The sequence below is a fragment of the Mercenaria mercenaria genome, chromosome 1 (genome assembly GCF_021730395.1).
Source record: "Mercenaria mercenaria strain notata chromosome 1, MADL_Memer_1, whole genome shotgun sequence".
Taxonomy (NCBI): Eukaryota; Metazoa; Mollusca; class Bivalvia; order Venerida; family Veneridae; genus Mercenaria; species Mercenaria mercenaria.
Genome location: NC_069361.1, coordinates 94,963,439 through 94,987,492, shown reverse-complemented (window position 1 = coordinate 94,987,492; position 24,054 = coordinate 94,963,439). Strand labels below are relative to the sequence as shown.

The following is a 24,054-nucleotide window of genomic DNA, read 5'->3' as shown; positions in this document are numbered from 1 at the left end:
ACATCGTAAATTCGAGGCAATATATTGTCCATATGAAGGACCCAGTTTTACTTCAGTTCTAATTGTAGTAAATAAATGATAAAAATAATAATGCACAATGTAATAAACATCAACTTTTAAAGACAAGTACCAAATAACAAGTCATTTGATGTCTTGTCACAGACAGGAACAACCGATTTCTCTGAATACCGGTATTTTTATTTGATGGCATCAAAATGAACGAGAAAGACAAAGAAGAGATCAAGAATCACTTCGTGTATTTTAACAACGGCAGAAATTAGTAATTTAGTTCAGCTGACCTGAAATTTAAGAGAAAAACTAATGGATAAGGAACTTGATGAAACAGTTAATTTGGTACACACATGTGGTGGTGAATAACTTATAACGAAAATGTGTTCAGCGAAAGAACTGCTTTTGCCTGTTTCTAATTTCAATGATACAAACAAAACATCACATTTTTCGTCATTCAAGGGGTTGTCTGAAACTTTGTTTATACTTCCTTTCTGTTTTAATTTCACAGAAATCGTTTGTATATCCGTTTTCGATTTGTAACAATGATTCTTGTAGTGTTCATAGTAGTAACATTTTTATACTAAAACAGACAGAACACCTAAAGGCAGAGTGTAAGCAAAGTAAATAAATCGTTTAAGTAAAATTTCACGTAAGCAATTTACTCTTATGAAAAAAGTAGTACCAGTTAATTGTTTGTTAATATTTTGGGAAGACGATTATAAAATCAGGAGGGAGTAGGTGCTGATTAGTATTCCCTCTCTATATCTAAGAAAATAAATAATAGGGCCTTAGCTGAAAGAAAAATATAATGATGTGGCCTAATTTTCATGATATCAAATTTGGCTCACTCATGTTATGGAAACAACTTCATGTTTTCCTTGTTTTACAGATTTCCAACCAAGGGCAATTTGAAAGAAAATCTAATCATAATCGGGCTTGAGCTCATCGATATCTTTGAATCTCAAAAAAAAATGTTCCGCTCGCTTCGCTTGCGGTAACTATTTCATTCTTTGCCATATCCTACACATTTCCGTAAAGTCGAAGTGACATCATTCACGTCGCTTGTAAATAAATAGTATGCAGAATCTTAGAGTGTTTCTCGGTTTACTAAGGTGATGTGAAACACGTTAGGTTAACGTCGAAGTTAGAAATTTTCCATTACCATATTTCAATTCCTAATTTCCACAAAATGAGTATTGAAATGCTAGTACAACGAAATCTAGATACGCACAAACACATACACACATAAGCCGTTTTTCTTCAAATTCAACTAGGATGTTAATAACATGATGTAAATGTTTACTCTTCCGTAAGTTCTTGAAACTATCGGTAACATTTAGTCGTTAAAATATTCTTCTTTATCTATAAACTTACGTGTTTATATATATATAAAACAACAAAGAAATAAAACATGCGTCATGTTTTATTTCATCAAAATGACCGTTATTAAGTATTTCCTTTCGCTATGCGACACGCATAACAAAACTTAAGTTTGTCGCATTGCGGAAAAAATCAATAGTCTCCCAAATCTATATAAAATCAAAGATAGAGAACATTTAAAACGCTAGAGTGGAACTATCCTGAAAATACACAGGTTTTAAATCTGAAATGGTAAGTGTTTATTTTTTATTATTATTTGTTGTTGTTGTTGTTGTTGAACGCCACACAATTGAATAATATGACATCATACCGTATTATAATATTTTTGTTTAAATTTACTTTTTGTTAGATTTGTTAATTAAAATTATCGTGTGCCATTTATAACTTTTAAAATAATTATTTCCATTTTATCTGTATTTCCTTCGTAAGTAAATAACAGTATCTCAACATTTAAAACTATTATAAATTTAATATAAAATTGATACTACAATAACTTGTTCATTTTCGGACGTTGTATTTTTGTGATTATTTAACAGCGATCACTTGCTTTGAATAAATACATAATTATTCATTTCTGTTATGTGTCAATCCTCGTATTTACCTCAGTTATAATGTATTTTGAACATCAGACCGTTTTAAATCAATACAGTGAATAGTTTTGAGCCCATTATACGCTTTATCGTAGTCACAAAACATGTCAATAGATAGGGTATATAATTTTTGACTATTAAACAAGAATTCGTCATTAATGTCATTTTAAATCAAATTTGGTGTGGTATGTCAGTTTACATGAAGTCAATGATAAAACGGTCGAAAACAGGTAGCAATCACCTTCTAACACATTTATTTTTTGCTTTTTCAGGCTGACAAATTAACAGAGGAGCAAATTGCCGGTATGTAATTTATCCAAGAAATAGAGATGAAGCATGTTTTGATGAATTTAAACACCAAGTGGTTATTTGTCTCGAAGATTAGGTTAACGAGAGCGTTTAAATTATTCGGTGTGGCGAATTACCGAGGAATTCCTACGACAACACTACAGAGGCAGCCCTCCACAAATCTTGCACAAACTATTACCAGTATTTGTTAGAAGAACATGTCAACAACTGCACGATTTCAGCAGTAAACATGTTCATATGTCATGTCGCATGGAAAACGTGACTTCTAAGCACATTTTAGCCACACCATGAGAAAACCAACATAGTGGATTTTCGACCAGCATGGATCAGGACATCCATGCAGTACGCTAATGGTTTCCCTAATTGCAATAGGCATGGATACTGACCAGAATACGCGGATGTGCAGGCTGGTCTGGATCCATGCTTGTCGCAAAGGTTCTATGTTGGTTTTCTCATGGTGCGGCGCATTTATGATTTTGACCGAAACCGTTAAAGAGTGTGTATATTGACTGAAGCGCTGTTCACATGCGCAAGATTTGCAAATTGCACAGAATTTAAACAATTTATTCTAACACAATCTGGTTCATTTTCCTATTTTACTATGATGGCTGAAAACAGTGAATTATTATACAACAATTCACTGTTCTGACGTCACAATTATTACGGCATAGAAGTGCGCTAGAAAAGAAACCGATTGAAAACTGGCAAATATCTAATGAATGCCGTCAATGATGTACTTTAAAGTCCTTGGTAACGTGTTAAAATCGAAATAATATATCTCATTTAGTGATTTGCTCTTGAATAAAATCATTGTTTGTAGTTCAGATGCGTATTATTATATCACTCGGGCTGCGCCCTCGTGATATAATTTCTTCGCATCTGAACTCCAAACAATGATTTATTCAGCGACGATTCACTAAATAAGATATATTATTTCTTAAATAATTACGCAATAACATAATTCCTGGGAGTATAATGCGCAAAATGTTTGTAGTGTGTGCGTGCTTGAGTGTGATTATTTATTTAGCGCCATTTAAGGCCAAATAATAGTTAATGAATTCAATTTAATTAATCTATCACTAACGACCTTCATTAGCCAGATAATGGAAATAACTTTATGTGTACCCGAAATCTTGACTGCATGTGAACCAGACATTGATAAATATTTTTACCTACTGTAATTATTGCTTCATGTAAAACGCTGAAAAAATCTATGTCACCTCACCGATATTAAAGTTAATTTCACAAATACGGTATGCATTATCACAATTCAATGATTTGTCATATTGGTATATTTGATAACTTAATAGTGCTATATGATATGCTCTAAACACTACGTTTACAGTTTTAAGCTTGATAACGCATCGTTTCAGAATTCAAGGAGGCTTTCAGTCTGTTTGACAAGGATGGTGATGGTACAATTTCAGCCAAGGAGTTGGCAACAGTTGTGAGGTCATTAGGTCAAAATCCTACAGAAGCAGAGTTACAGGACATGATGAACGAGGTGGATTCTGATGGTAAGTATACTTTTTTAGTAAAATGTATTCCAACAATTGTCCAATGTACCTAGTACCATAGAGAAACATGTGTAAGCATTAAGTTTTATTTATACTGTCCTGTAGTGATTTTCCTGTTAATCAGAATGCAGACGTATAAAGAATTATAATGTAGGGATTTTGGATAACGCATGTTTTTTCGTGTTAAAACATCTGCAGAATCCCGAGGAATTGGTTGGTAGGGCGAGGGTACCAACGATTCCCGAGGGATTCTGAAGATGTTATAACAAGAAAAGAACATGCGCTGACGCTATTCTAGCATAAATCGCGTAAACCAAGTAAATGAATACATTGTCCCTCAACGTCATTAAATTTCTATGAAATAACTCGAGAACCATTTGACCTAGAACCTTCACACTTTATAGGATGGCAGGGCTTATGGAGTAGACGACCCCTATTGCTTTTGGGTTCACTCCATCAAAGGCGCGATAAAGTCTACGTTGTTGTTTTTTCATGTTGACGTCATTTCCATTTGAATTATCCGTTTTGGGGCCGTAACACGTTTATGCTTTACCACGGAACGCGCATATATAAAAAGTGTTATAACAGCACGTGCGAGCGAGAATATCTCTGTTAACACACGTTTTCTCTCCTGTTAAAACATCCCCGAAAAGTGACAATAACAGCAGTTTTATGCTAGAATTGTCTATGACGTGAGCGTAAACGAAATATTTCATCGTTGACGAAATTTGACTTCTTAGGCGAAATTTGTCTTCTTAATAATACTTTCAAGCTTAGCCAAATCTGATGAAATTTCCTTTGTTCGTATAGAGTTACATGTAAGGAAATTTCTAATTATACAACATGGTGAAAGTTGACAAGTCTTGGCTTTTTGTTATTGTTCAAAATTGAAACATTCACCCTTTTCATCTTATTTTGGTCGATTTAATACATCTGATATTCATCATAATTAAGCAACCGTCAGGAACTTATTTTGTTATGATTAATCGGACAGGAAACACAACTTGTCATGTAACTTTGGAACATTGGCATTAACTATCGGTGTTTTTTTCGCTACCCGTTTCAAGAGTGAGCCCTTTTAGCCTCATTTATGCGTTCGATTTATTTCTTTTTATTTTATGCATATGTTAATCAAATATACTGGTATGGAGGGATATATTGAGACCGTGGCTTTTTTGGGGGATATCTATCATTAATTTTAGTATAGATGATATTTATCCATGCTTTTACGTTTTTAAGACCCTAGTTTTATTCATAGGTATCTTACATGTAGATAAAAGTTCAATGAATTTCATAGTAACTTACGGAATTTACATAATCAGTGCACAAGTAAGGTATTTTACCCTGGAATTTTTTTCTGTCATGGTCCAATTTAATTTCATGCACAGGAAATGGAACGATAGATTTCTCAGAATTCCTGCAAATGATGGAACAAGACATGAAAAAAGACAATGGCGATGATCTTCGCGAATCTTTTCAAGTATTCGATAGAGATGGTAATGGGTTTATAAGTGCAGCTGAACTTAGACATGTTATGACAAATATAGGAGAAAAACTAACAGATGAAGAAGTTAATGAGATGATCAGAGAAGCTGATACTGATGGAGATGGTCAAATCAATTATGAAGGTAAATTTGCTGGAACGATTTTTTAGCTTACCGCTGTTTGCAGATTCAGATATAGTCATTTTATTTAAGAAAAATAAATACGAGTTTATTGTTGAACTCGAATCCCTGTCCTTGTCCTTCGAAAATGAAGGCTCTAAAAGTGCTGGAGGTATAGAATCGTTTCATCTGATGAAGCAGCTACCTATTTGGATTGTGGTATTCCGTTTGGACAATCGTGAGTTTTATTCAATCCTAAACCGCGAGGCACGATGGTACGATGATGAAAACGCGATGGCACTTTGATGAAATAACGAGGGTTCCGTGGTGAAGACGCGATAGCACTCTGAGGAAATCGCGATGGTACGATGGTGTATACTGATGTGATATCACGTTTACATTATCGTACCACCGCGTTTTCTCCATAGTACCATCACATTTTCATCATCATACCATTGTGCCATCGCTTTATCTTCATCGCGTTTTCATCATCGTGCCATCGTTGTTTCATCAACGTGCCATCGCGCCATCGCGTTTTCATCATTGGTTAAGGATTCAATAAAAAGTCATAATTTTCCAAACAGAACACCGTACTTTTTATTTGTTTTGGTCGCCGATGTGCAGACTAGTTTAGAAATACGTCAGGTATATTTTTAGTAAATTAATAGTGTTTTTATTGAGTTGAGCATCTTATGGCGATATTATAACTTTTCATTATGGATGAAGACACCGGGTGCCAATCCGAGCATTATGCCATGCACGGGCAGGTATATTCATAGAATAACTGACCTTCTGTAAGCCAGTTGAATGGTTCCCTGTTTATAAACCAAAGTGGTATTTCGAACATAAAGCGGCAATAGACAAGTGACATCAAGCCAGCGACCTTAACCACTCGGCTCTGCAGCGGATGCCTCGGTGCCGCATTTTCATGCTCCCGAAGGGGAGGAGCATATAGTCGCTACCTTGTTCGTCCGTATATCAGTCTGTCCGTCCGTCCGTCACACTTCTTGCCCGGAGGATAACACAAAAAATATAAAAAGATACCAAGTTGCAACTTTATACAGTAATGCAATGGCAAGGAACCATAATTCTAGATGGTCCCATTTTTTTTAAATTATCCTCCTGTTTGAAAACCTTGTCCGAGGCATAACTTGAATAATTTATAAGATATTAATTAGATACTTTACATATTGACAGAGGTCAGTGAGAGCCTCAAAGAACCACAACCTTTGCTGACCAAATGTTTTCTTAACATAACCTCCGTGACTGAAAAGCCCCTTATGCTACAGTAATTTCGGGTAGCATCAATCGCTGTTATCGTGCGCCTAGTATGTTTTCAAGTAAGTTTACACATTTGATTTTTTTCTTTTTCAGAATATGTGAAAATGATGACAGCGAAATGAAAATGACATTGTTGAGCTAGTATGATAACATGATGTGTGTAGCAGCTCCAGTGGGAATGGTTTTCTCGGGCATATTAATATGGCTTCTCGTCTCATGGCATTACCTTGCCGCTTAATTATTTTCTGTTTGTTTGACCAGCTATTTTCTGACAGTAATATGTAACTTTGTATTGTCTGTCTTGCGTGTTAATGTCCATTGCAGATTTTGTCATCCTGGTATACGAGTTTTATGATGTAAAACACATCGATATGCCTCTTAAATTTTGACATGTTTAAATAAAACGAAAACAAACACTTTGTGTAACTTCATCACAAGTTTCAAGTTTCTTCAACACAGTTTTAATATATAGTTTCTTTATAAGCAGAAACTGTATAAACTGTTTTCGTGTTTTGTCATTTTTGGAGGATTTTATTGTTTAAATAATTTTTTTTGCAACGAAGGTTTCTGATGTTGTGTTTTAATAACATTTGAATGAGTTGCTAAATAAGTAATAGCAAATCTTATTCTAGATAGTTCTTATCCAGTTGAAGCGGTAAATTTGTGGTAGTGTGAATATATTCCTTTCTTCCTCCAGAACTATACACAATTTGGTCATACATACATGTAGAAGGCACACAGGAACTATACACAATTTGGTCATACATACATGTAGAAGGCACACAGGAAGACGATGCACAGCGTGTTAGTCACGTCTCTGGCTTGTCTGTCTTTGCATAGATTGTTAGTGTCAGAATTACAATGCACTTTGTCCCACTTTCAGTTCAATCTACCAAGCAAAGTACGAAACAGTGAAAAATAGCCGAAGACTTGGTTTGATTGTGTATGTTCAAGAGAGGTAACGAATTCAAAGCACTTCTCTACAACCCTCTAACACTGGAATTATTGGATAACGGTATTATACAGTTTCATAGACTAAATATTGTGATCCCAAAACGCAAAAGATTTATAATAGAACTAAGGACGGCATTTTTACGGCCACGAGAATTCTCGATGTTATTAAGTGTGTCATGAGAGAAAAGTTCAAAATCCTGACGCCCCGTTGCATTGGCTTAACCAGACATCTATTATTCAGTAACACAAAATTGACACCATGTTCTCATAGAACTAGAAAGAGCAACTCTTATTCCAAGTATAAAAAGGACAGAGTCAAGCATACAAAATCACATTCAAGGAACACAGCCGCCCATAAATTCAAACTTGATATGTTTAAGAGGATTTCAACGTGATTTTATACAAAGCATTGACGCAGTTGTTCAATCTCCCATTAATGAACAAAAAGTGAAACATTTAGATTGGAGCACACAACACCGAACATGACAAGCTGTAACGTCATCATTGTTAACTTGTTTTCTCGTCTGATGATTTTTTAAAAGTTAACGTTAAGGGTATGTTATTTTATTTTTTGTCCCCAAACGCACAGAAACACATGGCACTGACAAATCGTTGGGAAGTATTCTTTTTATACTAGTTTGTGTATTTGGTTTTCTGCATAGTACGACTTAAGCTACTTCTAACATCGTCGGCCTCAAGGTCTTGTAACTTCTGCAATACTGCTGTTCTGTTATCTTTGGGATTCAATTTCTGATTATCCTGTAGAAAAGAAAATATACAATACCAATTATACCATATGATCCAGGAAACATTCTGATCCCTCTCTACTTCTCGGATATTCCTCCAAGTATATGTAGGTGACATTCTGCATTGACGACTGTTCTGTGCGCCACTGTGTTGCCTGCCACTTTTCATGCATTGTTTTTTCACTAGTATGTATGCATTGACGACTGTTCTGTGCGCCACTGTGTTGCCTGCCATTTTTCATGCATTGTTTTTTCACTAGTATGTATGTATGTATGTATGTATTTTCAATAAAAATGCCGCAAATGATTAGAAATTTGGAAGCATAACGTCAGAATTTACGCTATTATGTATATGAACATTTAGGAGCAATGTTGACAACATACGTTTTTGATGGATCGCAAATTCTTGATTAATATGCCATACTGGTTGCGTCGATCACATGTATAGAACTTGAAAAAGCCTCAAAAACAATTTTTGAGAAAGCAATTGTTTAATAAAAACAACTTTAATGTCTTGGACATAGATACACTAGACACGTATGTAATAAAATGGATTACAAAAATAGCAAAGAAAAGGGGTCATTTTTTTTCTATTATTTTTATTCTAATTTCTATCTATATAAAGGCACTATTTGCACATCCATACGTATAAAAAGATAGATAATTTTGATTCATAAAAAAAAACGAAATTTAAATCAAATATCTTTATTTTTCGCTTCAAAATTGGTTAAAAAATGATGTCCTTGTGATTCAACTTTTCAATATCTTCCTTGATATCTTTATACCATTAATATCTATATCACTCAAAAAAACATCCATGGGTAATAACTGAAACTTTTATTTATAATCTTCCAAAATATATTTTGAATTTACCATTAAAGTGATTATTAAACTTTATATATCTTTGTGTCATTAAATTTTGAGAGAAAATGTTGCGTGTGGTATTCAGCGTATAAACAACATGCATGTAACTTGTAAGTAAAATACTGCGGTATAATACTTAATATGTTAATTGTTTTTAAGTGTTTCAATGCAGATAATGTGAATTCATGCAGCTATACGCGTGACGTTAGGATTAAACTGTGTATAATTTGGTCGAAGCCATCGTAAAGACATGAAATAAAAAGTGTTTGTTAATACATTTAAGGTCGAAATATTTTTCACTCCGAAGATACTGTGTCGTGTTATCACTTCGATGTTACACTGAAAACAAACAAATATCCTTTGTACATTAAATAGTGTTCATTATTCAATTTATGTAATATATTTCAACAGTATACTTAGCAGATATTTTGCACTTAATCCTCCTGGTTATATTAATCAAGTAACAGAATTATTACAAATTAAGGCGTGTAACGATGCAAACTATTTTATTCCAAATTAAATGTAATTAGATATTACCGCTTGGCCTGCAAAAATGAGAAGACATACCATAACCTTACTAGAGGACTGTCCCTGGATATTTGGAATAGCAACCAAAGTTACTGGGCACAAGTTCGTAAAATTTTCTCCGTCAATGATCCGAGGTCAAATTATATTCCTCATTGGATTCCTGTCCTGTATACGGAAGAAGAAGAATGAATACGAAACACACCTAGACAAAACCAACAAAATATATTTAAGAATTGTGATTCTAACACGATCCGCAGCAATTGCTATATATAACATATAGCGAAATCGCCTATGCATGAATCTACGATAAAATATGGTTGGCTGTTACATTTCACCCCCTATGATTGTATCATAAGAGATTCTACTTCAGTTCCATTACATAAGAATTATTTCAGGGCCAAACGGTTGAAAACAGCATTTCAAAAACATAAATATAATAAAAAGTCATACTGACTTATGTGTAGGTCCATAAAACACGTTCTGATCTCTACGAGCGATTCAATTAGCTTATGATTCAGCGGTGACGTCATAAATGTATGACATAAAGAATGACGTCATAATGATGTGACGTCATATAAAAGTTAAGCTCGTCACTCGTAACACAAGGGCAACTCGCCTAATTTGATGATTCTGTTCATAATTAGTTTACGAGCTGTTAGATTACTAATTTATGAATATTTCTCAAAATTCTGACAAAAAAGAAACAAATATCTAAAGGTTCCATTGGCTATACAACACTTTCTAACCATAGGGGGTAAATTGTAACCGCATATGACCCGAATGACGTATTACGCTGAAAATGTAGTACTGTAAAATGCGAATTATTTGCGTTGTTAGAATCGAAATAATAAATATGTTCCAATAATTTTATCAATTAATAAAACATAGGCAGTCGTTACGCACTCCTGACTTAATTATTACGCATCCAAACTCCTGCCCATATTTTATTAACTGATAAAATATAGGAACAGATTTATTATTTCTTAATTCTACATCAAATTAAAGTGGAGCACATACAGGCGACCAGTGCAAGTCGTAATGTCCTTTACGGCTCCCCTTTTGACAAATTTTTGAAAGGCTTTGATACGTGTATGTTTTCGCCTTGAAAAATCGTTAGAAAGTTTTCATTGTGATAATTTCAGCTACTGTACATCTCGTGCTGTCTGCCTGCGATCAGTTTTACGACATCGCTATCTCTGGTAATTTGATATCACGGCTGCTCTCCGGTCGTCCTTGGGGCACACCTTAAGGTTGTCTCGTAGAAACTTAACTGGTGCTACTTTATCCGATTTCTTAAGCAGTCATACCGAAATAGTACCATGTAATGCTTGGCGGTTCAGTCAGTTATATCGTGATTATTTACCATACTGTCGGACTGTTGTGTTTGCTATAAGTCAAATTTTTACAAGAGATCGTATCCTAATATGTCCAAAATTTCGATGCTCTACGAGGTCAGTGGTACATCATGTTGTATTATTTTGACATGTATAGACATAAATTATGGAGAAAAATACATGCTATCCTAGGAGGTGAAAAGTTTGTAACTTTCTATGAACTGGATTACAAAGAACAACTTCTAGAAATGCTGTCAGGATTTCCGTCTCAAAATATAAAAGATGAAACGATTGTGGCGCTTTTTAAAATTGTATCAAAGTTCACCCACTATGTGTCGCATTCACTATTTAATATTCTTTTATAAGATAGTATGCAATTATGTATACCGCAGTGAACACATGACATATTTGTAATAGACATAATTTATGTTTAATATACAAGCTTTGTTGTTGTGACTCTTTTATAGCATACACAAAGTGATATATATTTATCCATGCATATTCGATATTGTAGATCTGTATTTATAATGTCATTGTAACGTTGTACATGTATATATTTGTACTATTTGTAAATAGCATGCTCTTCTTATTGGAGGAAATAAAGATTATCTCTATCTTTCCTTTAATTCTTTATACCATATCAATATAAAATGTATGTTACATTCTGAGTAACATAGTTCTATTGTAGAAAATGCCGAGAGACTTAACTGTTTAAACTGTTTAATACGTTGAAATTGAGTAATAAATTAGAAAATACTATACATATACAGTATTTTGTCCAGCTGTAACATTTTCATTAATATTCGTGAATATTTCATAGAACACTGCTAATAAAAAGCGAGTGACTGAGCTCCAATTTATTATTGTTTTATCACCAAAACTGTCCAAGATATAATGGATTATCATCTATATGTTTGTTATTTTCAAAGAACAAACGGTTGCTATGGAAACAAATAAATCATTTCCAGTTCAAGAGAATTCTTTTCATGGGAACAGTTTTTATTTTTCACACTAATGGTCCAACTAAAAAATTGATACCTATAAAAACTTGTCTTGAGGGAGGAGGACGTGCTGTATGAATGATAAGTCTCTGAATTTAACTGGTGCAACAATATCAGAATACATACGCTGACGTAATGCTTCAACTTTTACGTTGACAAGCTTAAATAACGTATTGTTTTCTTTTTCATCACCAGTTCTGTTCCTTAACTGGCTTGGCCGTCACCATCAATATCTGCCTGTCTGCTTATTTCGTCAACTTCTTTATTCGTACTTTTGTCTCCTATGTCATTCATAACATGACTTGATTCAGCTGTACCATAGTAACCATTGTCATGTAATATAATACAGTTTTCATATCTGTACAATCGTAATTTTCTATAAAATGTAAGGTGTTATATTTATAATCAGGGCTGTTATATTTCGATCTTCTCAGATCGTTCAGCACGACTTTTATGTCGTGTTATTGGTACTGTTTAGTTTCTCAGCATGACCGTTTCGGCCTGGGTGGTTCCAATACTTCCGCTTTCATAGCCTTGGGTATTGTATAATCACCCCTTGGATATGGTGCCTGCTTTTTAATTTTGTCTTTTGACAGTTCCTTTGATATGCAGGCTCCATAACCGCAGATCCCCTTTCTAAATTCCAGTTTGTTTAGTTCTGCCCATTGTTTTCTCGTTGGGACAAACCCATTACTTTATCTGGGGACCAAACGCCGCTTTTCATGCAATTACACGCCACAACACGTGTATCATTGAAGGTTCCATGTACACCGCCGTTTGAAAACATCTGTGGAAATTGCTTTTTGTACTTTTAGCATGTGTAAATGTTGAGTTCTGCTCAACCCGGGGCTAGAGGGCGTAGACGGTAGCATGCATTTCCACTACCGTCCACGAATAGGCTCAATCAAACCGAGCCTGCAACATTTTCGTTTATTTTCGTGTTGAGCGACCTGTGAAGTTTCAATTTTTTCTATTTTATATATTCAAAACATACTTGTGTAACAAATGTGTATTGATGTTATGTATAATTCACATTTTATTGTTGTTCTTGACAAGTAATAACGATCCTTCTTGCTGCTTGCTTATATCCAGTTCAGACTGGTAGAACTGTGTCCTTCTGTTTGCCACCTCAGTCGACTTGACACCAGTCTTATCTAGAACATATTTCCGTCATACATTATAGTAAGCGGAATGTATTGTTGGCACAAACGTCAACTTAATGGCTTTTCTATTAGCCTCGAAATGAGTAAACTATGCAAAACGTTTAAGTCACTCTCAGAATATATGTCTGTTTAGTTTGTAAGGAGATTGGCAGCAACCATTTAAACGATTATGCCAAGTGCAATGTCCCTACACTTAATGACCAATGTCTCACTTACAGGTAAGTGTTTTTATGTCTTTAACTTTATGTCACCAAAGATTATAATTTGTTTTTAGAGTTCCTTATCTTAAAGTCAAGGTCCCGCTTTAAACTCAAGAAAAACATGACCGCTTCTAAATAGTGGAAATATTTCAAGAGTGATCAGTGTAATGCTACATGATGCTTAACAGACTATAATCAGTTGTGCTAGGGTCAATACCACACTCACTGGTGAAATGTTCTTTTCGTTTCATGTCATTAAATGTGCTTAACAAGGAGTTAATATCACTTAAAACCCTATATTGATATATTTTCTATTTTAGATATTAGGAAAAGTAAATCACAATGTATCGTGGAAAAATTGAGCTTAATTCAAGAGAAAAATATATCAAAACAATACACTTAAGATGTTGAATACTCTTATTTTTTACTCGTTTCACTTCTTTATCTTATCTGCCATGTCTCTTAACCTTTAGCCTGTTATATTTCTAAAATGGACTGGTCTGTGATTCAGTCTGGCCAGTACCATTTATTATTTGAAGGCATGCTGAAAATTTACTGACTGAATAGCGAACAGTGTATACCATGATCAGCCTGCATGGATGTACAGGTTGATCTTGGATTGCACTGGTCGCAAAGGCAGAATCACTTGCCACCAGCAGGCTAAAGGTAAAAAACTTAGAAAAGAAAGCAGACAAGTACTTAAATAAAACAGATCCTTAATATGCTACACTCTATCTTATTCAAAGTTGTTATTTCATACTGTACAAGGCAGATGGCTCATTTTTGTAATAGTTATTAGAAAAAACAACAAATGCTCTATCATATTATCATGCTCGAAGTTTAAACTGGGTGCACAGGATATTAATCTTGGTCATTGGCCCTAACATTCAAACAAATGCCATGATAAATAAGTGATACTGAATGATTTTATATTCATTGACTTTTTTTATATCGCATGGGGAAATGACTTATAAAGATGAAAAACAAGTAACAACTTTAGTTTTAAATATACATTTCTCAGAATAAAAGTTTTCATATTTCATCGACAGCCACTGAGAGTATATTTCAAGAGGCATAAGTGTTCATCAATAAAATATGTCGTATATGATGACCTCTCAAATAATTTTATTTCAAAACATATGAATAAAGACCATCTGCATATAAAGATCATTTTTGGTATTCCGGAGTATGATCTCTGCAGGCAAACCTTGGCTACAGTCCACATATGAACAAACCCCACCTCACACTATGTACTACTAGCATATTTCCTATATTCAACATGGATATTCATTAAGTATATTTGTCTTGCTTTTTAAAGTATGCGAATGTTTATATTTCCAGATTTTGTGAAATCAATGACGTCTGCGCAAGCAGGGATAAATAAATCTGTCGAATTATAAAAATAACAAGATATGAGCCGTGCCATGAGAAAACCAACATAGTGGGTGTGCGACCAGCATGGATCCAGACCAGCCTGCGCATCCGCGCAGTCTGGTCAGGATCCATGCTGTTCGCTAACAGTTTCTCCAATTCCAATAGGCTTTAAAAGCGAACAGCATGGAGCCTGACCAGACTGCGCGGATACGCAGGCTGGTCTGGATCCATGCTGGTCGCAAACCCACTATGTTGATTTTCTCATGGCACGGCTCAATTATCTGTGACAAGATCCGATTCAAAAACGTTCATTAACTATCAACATGATGCACCGCTTCATTATATTTTCTAGCAGTTTAATCATAGGTTTATAATTCATTTGTATAACCAATTATTTACCGACAATTTTAAAGGGTTCCGTCTAGGGTACTAATCCAGTCATACCGTCATCCAGTTTAAGCTTTTCATTGAAAAATTAAATATCGGAATATACAATAGAAGATCTGATTTGTTTCATCACCAGTTTCCAGTATCTTAAGTATTTATTCCAACGCAACAACTATGCTGCATGTATTCGGTTTTGGCTTTCCTGGTGCAATTCTTTGCTTCTTTTTTTTTGTTGGAGTTTCTTTTTTAAATTTACATTTTATTGTTGTCCTTAACAAGTGAAAACAAGTCCAACAGTGTGTTCAAATTTTTCAGCAAAGTAATTCTCTAAGAGACTCATAAAATGCATTTCTGAAATGGTAAATCAAAATGCTACCATGCTTGAAATTTGTTTTGTCTTTGAGTCGTATATGAAATTTCTCAGGATGTTAATGATATTTATGTATACTAGTATCTTAAGGCGACCTGTGGTTTTCCACTTTTTTCTATTCTCATCAAAATAATTGCATCAATAGAAAAAATGACGATTCAAATATTTCCACGTGGTGCAATTAAAGTATGCAAACTCGATAATGTCTACATAATGAAAGAAATAAAACAATTACATCAAGACCATTAGAAAACTAAACCAAAGTTTTTGTTCGGAAACACCTACTGCTATCAAAAGACACATGTCTAAATGTTAGTTGTAAACCATATTAATATTTAAAGAATCCAATATATTTTATATCAGTATTTGAAAATTTTATTTTTCTCATACAAATTGACACGACCTAAACATAAAATTCATATATAAATGATGTCATAATTTAGACTCATGACTCATGATGAATACATTTAGTTTATAAACGTGTTCTTTCAAAACATAGAGCACAGACTAGGATGAAATATCTGACGGGTAGTATTAATACGAAGCAACTAAGTAAGTTTGTTGCGAATTTCATTACATTTACTGAACAGGTCCAATCAAATTTGCAGACACTTTGCTTGGTTGTGTTCCATGTTTCCGACGAATCTTTGCAATTCATGAAAACATCAAAACATTTTTGTTAAAAGTGTGCAAATTCAAGGAATTATAGAAAAATAGATTTACAAAATATGTACACGTTGAGACTACTATATCAACGTATGTCTATAAAATGGTCGAACGACCTTCAAACTCTCCGATTCTCAAGAGGTAAGTTCTCATTTATTGAACTTTATTTCATTATAATTTACATAAATAAATCTTCCGCATAAGTGAACCCATGTATGTTTTATTTCACTAGGATAATCAAAGTACTTCGTTGCAAAGTTAACGTGCATTTTTAACTCGCATAATTGTATAAATTGTATTCGGGTAATTCGATACGACACGATCTGTAGTTCAAAGCTGTTTTGAAGACGGAAGTTATATTTTTGTATGTTCCAAAGGATTGTCACAATGGTAAGCCAGTTTTTATTGATATATGATTGTTAAATATTATACATGACATATAAATATTATATTTTATATTTTCGGAATTAATTATTTCACATATTATTATGCATAACCAAATCTGAAATATATTCGATGTAGATACGTGTGTTTAATTTTATATCTCGAGTTTTGTAACGATTTGAGTTGACGATATTTTAATGCCACAAGAACAAACTTTTACCTTTCTGGGTTGCTATGACATGGATGAAATATAACCAGTTCTTGCAAATTTCCAGCTCTCGCTTCATATTTCCTTATAGACCGCTCTGCTTCGGTAGCCTAGTGGTAGAGCGCCCGCTTCGAGTGCAGAATGTCGTGGGGTTCGATCTTTGGCCACATCATACCAAAGACGTGAAAAATAGTACTAGTAGCTTCCTCGCTTGGTGCTCAGCATTAAGAGGATAGTACTAGGACTGGTCAGACCGGTGTCAGTATAATATGACTGGGTGGGGTATCATGTCACGTGTCTACGGCGTGATATTCCAGTGAAGCAGCACTATAAAGTTGGGCATTGTGCTCACTGCTACAAGTAGACATCGTCGTTTATATGACTGAAAAAAATGTTGAAAAGACATTAAACCCGAACACACAAACACACACACCATCTTTCCTTATACACCTGTACCATACATATCTAAAATTAATTCGTTTATTTGTAGGCTGATCAACTCAACAATACTCAGGAAGCAAGTATGTAATCTCTCTCCTTCGTTCCTGCTTCATATTGGTACTGTAAATCAGCACCAAATTAGATTGCTACATACCATATACTTCACTTCTGGCTTACAGGCTTCGTAAACATGAAGATATTGGACGTAATGAATATATTACCAATGAACTCCTATTATTTAAGAGTAATCCACAGGCACATATCACTTCTAGACTTTTTATTAAGATATTAATTCTAAACTCCCTCTTTGAATGTACCTAACATAATAGATGGTGAACTTGATTAAAAGCCATTTTATTGCCAGCTAGGACTGGGCTGCTTTGTAATTTGTTTTGCAGTGCCCTTAATATTATTTCGCTTGCTTTACTGCTAGTATGCATGCGTGTAAAGTCCGTTGGATTTAATTTTTAATAAGACTGCATCGGTAGCCTAGTTTTTAGTGCGGAAAGTCGTGAATGCTCTCTCTAGCCGAGCCATACCAATAACGTGAAACTGATACTATTAGATTCTATGCTTGGCGCTCAGCATTAAGAGGATAGTTCTAGAACTGGTCAGCCAGGTGTCAGTATAATGTAACAGTGTGGGGCATCATGTCATGTGACTACAGTGCAATATTCCACTGAGACAGCACTATAACTAGACACCATCGTTTATATGATAATTGTTTAAAATGTGCTAAAACCGAACATACAAAGGTCATTCCCACTGGATCTTTTCTAAAACGTTCATATCTTATAAAACATCATTGTAGTGTTATAACTTTTTAGTTACTTGATACTCAGAAATACACTGTGAGCTTTATTTTACAGATATCAAAGAAATGTTCTCGCTTTTTGACGTGGACAGTTCAGGTTCTATCAGTACACATGAACTAGACGCTGCCATGAGATGCCTAGGAAAGATGCCGACAGAAGAAGACCATAGGGAAGTAGATGACGGTGAGGGTATTTAAACTGAAGTATTTATTTGGGTTTTACGGCACACCAACACAGAATAGGTTATATGGTGTGCCGTAAAACCCAAATAAATAAATACGTCAGTGGTATCAATAAAAATATCAATACACTTAAAGTCAAGACATCCCTACATCGATTCCGGGAACAAACGAAAACACTGCTCTCCTTATCTTGATTATAAATTAGTCATGTTAATCGGGTTTGTTTGAAAGTAAAATACGTTAACTTCTCTTGATTTTATGTCTCATGTTTATAAGGTTTATGTGAAAGCTGAATAATATCTAGAAACATTAAACGAATTAAATGATGGATGGAACTATAGGGTGCCGTTTTACAATTTATTCATTATTTTGTGTTACCTTATATTCATTTTTTGATATTCTTATTTTATCTTATTATATCATTGGATGTAGTTTTCAATATCTGAAAATTAACTGTATTTAATGATATCAAGTACAGACCTAATGCTGTAGCCGGTGAAGCTCATTTTAACGTGATAAACGTCCTACTAGTTCACATTATTGTCTTGGCTGTGTACTTTGTGACAAGCCATATCTTTCGAGTGCATAACTCATACTTTTACAAAAAGTGTCCGATAAAAGAGTTTGATGCGCTGATTCTTATAATGATTTGTAACAGCAGAAACATTGAATTGTTGATTGTGAGGTGACGGCATTCAGATAATGCAAAGGTTACCAATATCTACGAGTTTTATTCAGTATAATATGGAAACATCATTTATGTCTTTATTGATTTACAGTGTTCTTTATAGAATCGTCTTTGTAATGTAGACTAACTGAAAAAAGGTTTTATATATTTGTCAAAAAAGACTGATTTTGATTGGTAAGGAGTCGGTGGTTTTGTTACTTGCCACAGCTTCCGTCACAATTGACCTTACGCCAGATAGCCTGTAGCCACGCCTACCAGTTTTCAGGGGGAACAATTCATGCTAGGCCCGACAAACAAAAGAATCAAATGGCGACGGCAGAAATGTTTTGCCGGACATTCTAGTTGATTTCGGCGTACGCTACCTCAATTCACACGTATTCTAAAGTGAAAAGGCAAAACACAATTGTTAATAAGTGGATGTTCTGTAGCGAAACATAAATTCTACAAAAAAAAAAAAAAAACAACGATACGTTGTTGTTAAAAGCCGGGAACTGCACCCGAGTATGAGGAAAACTAAACAAGGCAGGGGGCCGAGCGGAAAACACGTAAAAAAGACGGAAATCTCTGAAACCATTATAGCTGATTTTGTGGGGATTTTTTAATTGTCCGTTTCTATTTCATTATAGAAACGTCAAATTTCGATCTCCCGGAAATCATGTAGGGTATGACTATATTAAGCAAACTAGAACATTGATTTTTATTAATTAAGGTTGAAATCAGACTGTGGATTCTGAATCCTATTTCAAAATAATTAGATAAATTAAATAAGGTAATTTACATGTAAAAATTGTCACTTGTGTCATTTAAGAAACGTCTGATTTCGAAATACCGGAACTCATTTAAGATGCTCATATCATTGTTCAACATTATTCAGATACATAGCATTTAATGTCTAATACTTAGACATGATGTGTTTTAAGTATAAGTAAAGAAAGTTCTCTTATTAGAATTAAAACGTGTAAATGATAAATAAATAAGAGATAGTCCAAGGTGATGATATAGTCCATACTCATATTTCAAGACATATACCGGCGCATCGCAGCTTAAAACAATGTTTGAGCCTACCAAATTTCTTTATAAAGTATACAGAATGAATGTATAATTTTTTGTTTAAGAACATATCTTCTTTATACGAAATATGCTATTTTTTCTGGAATTTTAGACGAAGTTTACGCTGTCTATTAAAATGAAATTTAGAACGAAAGCACTCACCGAGTGCTAAGTCAAAACTTTGAGCGCCTGGAAAATTGTTGATTAGACTCATTAAAAATAATCTTATATTAATCATAGTTTTTTTATCATGTTTATTATTTGTTGTATTATCACCCAGGTATGACTTAACATACACCAGTGGGAGATTGATGTAAACCTTAAAAAATGCATAAATCATGTTTCCGGTACATTAAGGCATAATATTTACACGTTACCATTCAAATAATATAGAACATCAAATACTTGTGTTTCATCAGTACATACCAGTTACTCTGGTAACTGATGGAATATTTTTACTATTGAATAAAGAATACTAGGCACTTTTGTTAAATAAGAAAGTTAATTTTCATAGAATTTTACACTGATTTAAATGAAATAATTAAAACGTTATAACACAATGAGTGCTAAGTCGAACTGCTTTGCTTTTAAACACTCTTATAAGATTTTTAAGATCAACTATTCTTGACATGTCAAACTAAAGTCTTCTTTCATCAAGGGACTGTACCCTGTATTTACCGTTGATAAGAAGAATTAGATATGCGAGTTTCTCCCCTTATCTACCCGTTTGGTAACATAACGTATCTTATCACCTAGCCTGAGATTCAGTCGGTGATATTTTTTGCTTTGTCATAACATACGCACTATCTTATGTGTATGAGAAAGATGCTGTTACTGGTTTAGTTTCTAACAGTAGAACAGAAACACATGAAAAATCAACAGACTGGAACCCAGGCTATTTTTCACAAATAAACAGTGTTGTTATCTATAAAAGAAAAGGAAAGACAAAATGGGAGTCCGTATAATTAATGCAAGAATTTTACAGGATAAAATATTTTCATGATCACCTCAATAATAACCAACCTTATGAAAAGATAGCTATGATGTAATTATGATCATATGAATTGTAATGATAAAAATAATCATTTCATCAGTGATATGTGATTGAAATTTTAATTAAAGACATTTAAATTGTAAAGATATCCGGATAAGAACATTTTGATTCATCAAAAGCTTTTAAAACTCGATTTGTAACATTTAATGCTAAAATAACATTTTGCTTCAAGGCTTTCTTTCGATTTTATTAAATGAAAGCTCATTTTTGAGTACAGGCTATGAAATGGACTAAGGCAGTCTGGCATTGTGGAAACCTTAACTTGCAGAAATTAAAACACATGTATTTACAATATACATGTAACAGTACAGAAAGAAAGAAAAATTTAAGACACCGGTCACATAACTTTAAGTACTAAAATTTTAGGTTTATCAGACCACTATCGCATTTGCATTTGCTTAATTAGTCAAGTATGATATGTTGCGCAACAGAACATCTGGTTGTATTTATCCGTATGGATAGCACACACTGCATGCAGTTATGTAAAGTCACAATTCTGTGATCAAAAGTATTCAATAATTTCCGAAAAAGTCAACGTTTTAGGATATATTTTTAGGATAGAAATATGATGATTTAATTAAACATCCAGTTCATTTTCTTTCATTTCTTTTCATCATGAAGTTTTTATAGCTGACCCTTATACAGGCGCGGAAACCTGCTGTGTTAACTGCAGTTTTGTCATATTGTCATGCTGACAGCTACTATACTTAACACTTTGCTATTAATCAGAAACACATTACACGCTTATATATAATAAATGCTATATGATATTTTACTTTAAAATCAAAATTACTGTAATATTAAAATCTATTTTAAATAAAAAGATATCAAATTAAAAGATATATCATGTCAGGCCGTTGTTGACATTTAAACTTAGAATAGTTTTGACAATTATTTGTTCGACTGTAAACATGATAATTACAATTAAACACTCGACTCAATAGAATATTTTATATACTTCCAGTAGTGCTAAATTTATGTATTAGTCCATTATATCATATAGCAATCTGGTAATACATATAATAACAGTAAAATTAATACAGTCGTATGTTGATATAGCTGTGATTTATTCTGTTATGCACTGATCCGATTCTGATAAATAGTAATAGAAGCGAAAACCCTGTAAAAACAGTTTAGAATTCTGATTTTATTTAATTTCTATACTGAATCTGCACGTTATACTATTTTTATTTCGCACGCACTAATTTCACTTTTACAAAAATGCAATCGATATATTCTGTCAGTCACAGCAAAGCGTGGATGTACAATTTACAAAACTATAAACTGTAATTTTGGATATTTCAAATCTGTTATATTCTAAGATCGAATATTTCAATGACACGTGGTTGAGACAATTTACATTTTTTGACTGTAACAATGACACATGACTGACTTTTACCGAAATACACAGTAATTTTTTACACCATTTTCTTTTTTTACATAAAATAAACGATATGTAACGCAAAATGGGATAAAGGCAATATTTTATCTTTTATTTTTAAAACAATCAGCCAAAAAACTTAACCTTTACAATGGTATTCCAGCTATAATAGTTCTAATATCTTTGCCTTTAGGCAGAGAATCTTATCAGCTAACCGAACATAACTCGGACATTTTGGGCAGAGTGGCTAAAGTGCAATTTTAGCCGTTTTTAAATGCAAATGGAAGCAAGATGCTATTGAATTACTTTGAATATTTTTATATCATCACTTTCTTTGTTTGTTATACTTTCACGTCATAACAGTGATAAAATTTGTTCCAGAGATGAAACAGTATTAAATGTCCTTTAAAGTAAGCGAAAAACGTGTTTTGCTTGCATTTTATATAGGTTATATAGGGAAATACTATGGTTGGTTTCAAATGAAATTGGAAGCAAGAAGAAATAGTGTTACATTAATAAAAAATACACCAGTGGAAAGATAAGAAAATGAATTTTATGGTAGGAACAGTGATAAATTTAAATATCAGAACAGGAAATAAGAATGGTCGAAACAAAATTTAATCCTTCTATATTTCAATGTAAATCTCAGGTCTGTCTGATATCGGAAAGTCTCTGCGGCGTCTGTTCTCGCACCCCGCTGCGGATGGCTTGATAAGACGCCTAAGAAGAAAAAAGTTGGGTATGGGACGTCCACAGAGCCTGATACATCGTTGACAATATTCGAGGTCTGAGAGTGGATTTGGAAAAGGGAAGCGCTCTAGTATTACACTCTCTTCCCTGTGTCTGATTTCGTAACGTCACCTTTTTACCATTTTGGACGATTTTTCGGTGGTATTTATATTCTTTGACTGGCGAGTCCGGCACTAAGTTTGACGGACAAAATGGCGGTTAACAACAAGGCTTATCAGTTCTGTTATCTGATTGGTCAGTTGGAACCTGTCAATCAACACTGGCGTAAGGTCAATTAGCATCGTTTGGTTCATAAAAGAAGACTGTGAGTGCTTAACAACATACATTGATTGTAAATCAAGCAAACAAAGATTGATTGTAAATCAAGCTCTGAACAAACATAACTCATTTTCAGGTAATGGTAACGTTACAGAGGCAAAATTTCTGACATTGATGAAGAGAAAATTAAACGAAGAAGAGACGGAAGAAGAAATTCAGGAAGCATTCCAGATATTTGATAAAGAAGGGTATGGCATATTGAGTGCAGTTGACCTGAGGCAGGCTATGACACATCCTGGAAGTGACATGAGTGAAAGAGAAGCCAATGCTATCTTAGAAGATGCTGAAATTGATAAGGATGGCGGGCAAGTCGATTACAAAGGTATCTGCAGCCTTCTGCGACATATCTTTTCTAAACTGTACACACGACCTTTTTCTCAGATTCGGAATGAAAAACAAATGAGACGTGCCATGGGAAAACCAACATAGTGGGTATGCGACCAGCATGGATCCAGACCAGCCTGCGCTGGTCAGGCTCCATGCTGTTCGCTAATAGTTTCTCC

At 33.9% G+C, this 24,054-nt stretch overlaps 1 protein-coding gene across 1 annotated transcript in view; it reads left to right on the top strand.

The window, feature by feature from the left end:
* Positions 1-1,508: 1,508 nt before the first annotated feature.
* The window catches only part of LOC123529778 (uncharacterized), a 33,500-nt gene continuing 10,954 nt past the window's right edge, over positions 1,509-24,054 (top strand). The window contains exons 1-6 of the mRNA XM_053517799.1: positions 1,509-1,623; positions 2,255-2,285; positions 3,665-3,808; positions 5,197-5,436; positions 18,183-18,311; positions 23,628-23,753. Of these exons, the coding sequence (XP_053373774.1) occupies positions 1,621-1,623; positions 2,255-2,285; positions 3,665-3,808; positions 5,197-5,436; positions 18,183-18,311; positions 23,628-23,753 (673 nt within the window). The 5' untranslated portion in view covers positions 1,509-1,620. The remainder of the gene's footprint in view (positions 1,624-2,254; positions 2,286-3,664; positions 3,809-5,196; positions 5,437-18,182; positions 18,312-23,627; positions 23,754-24,054) is intronic.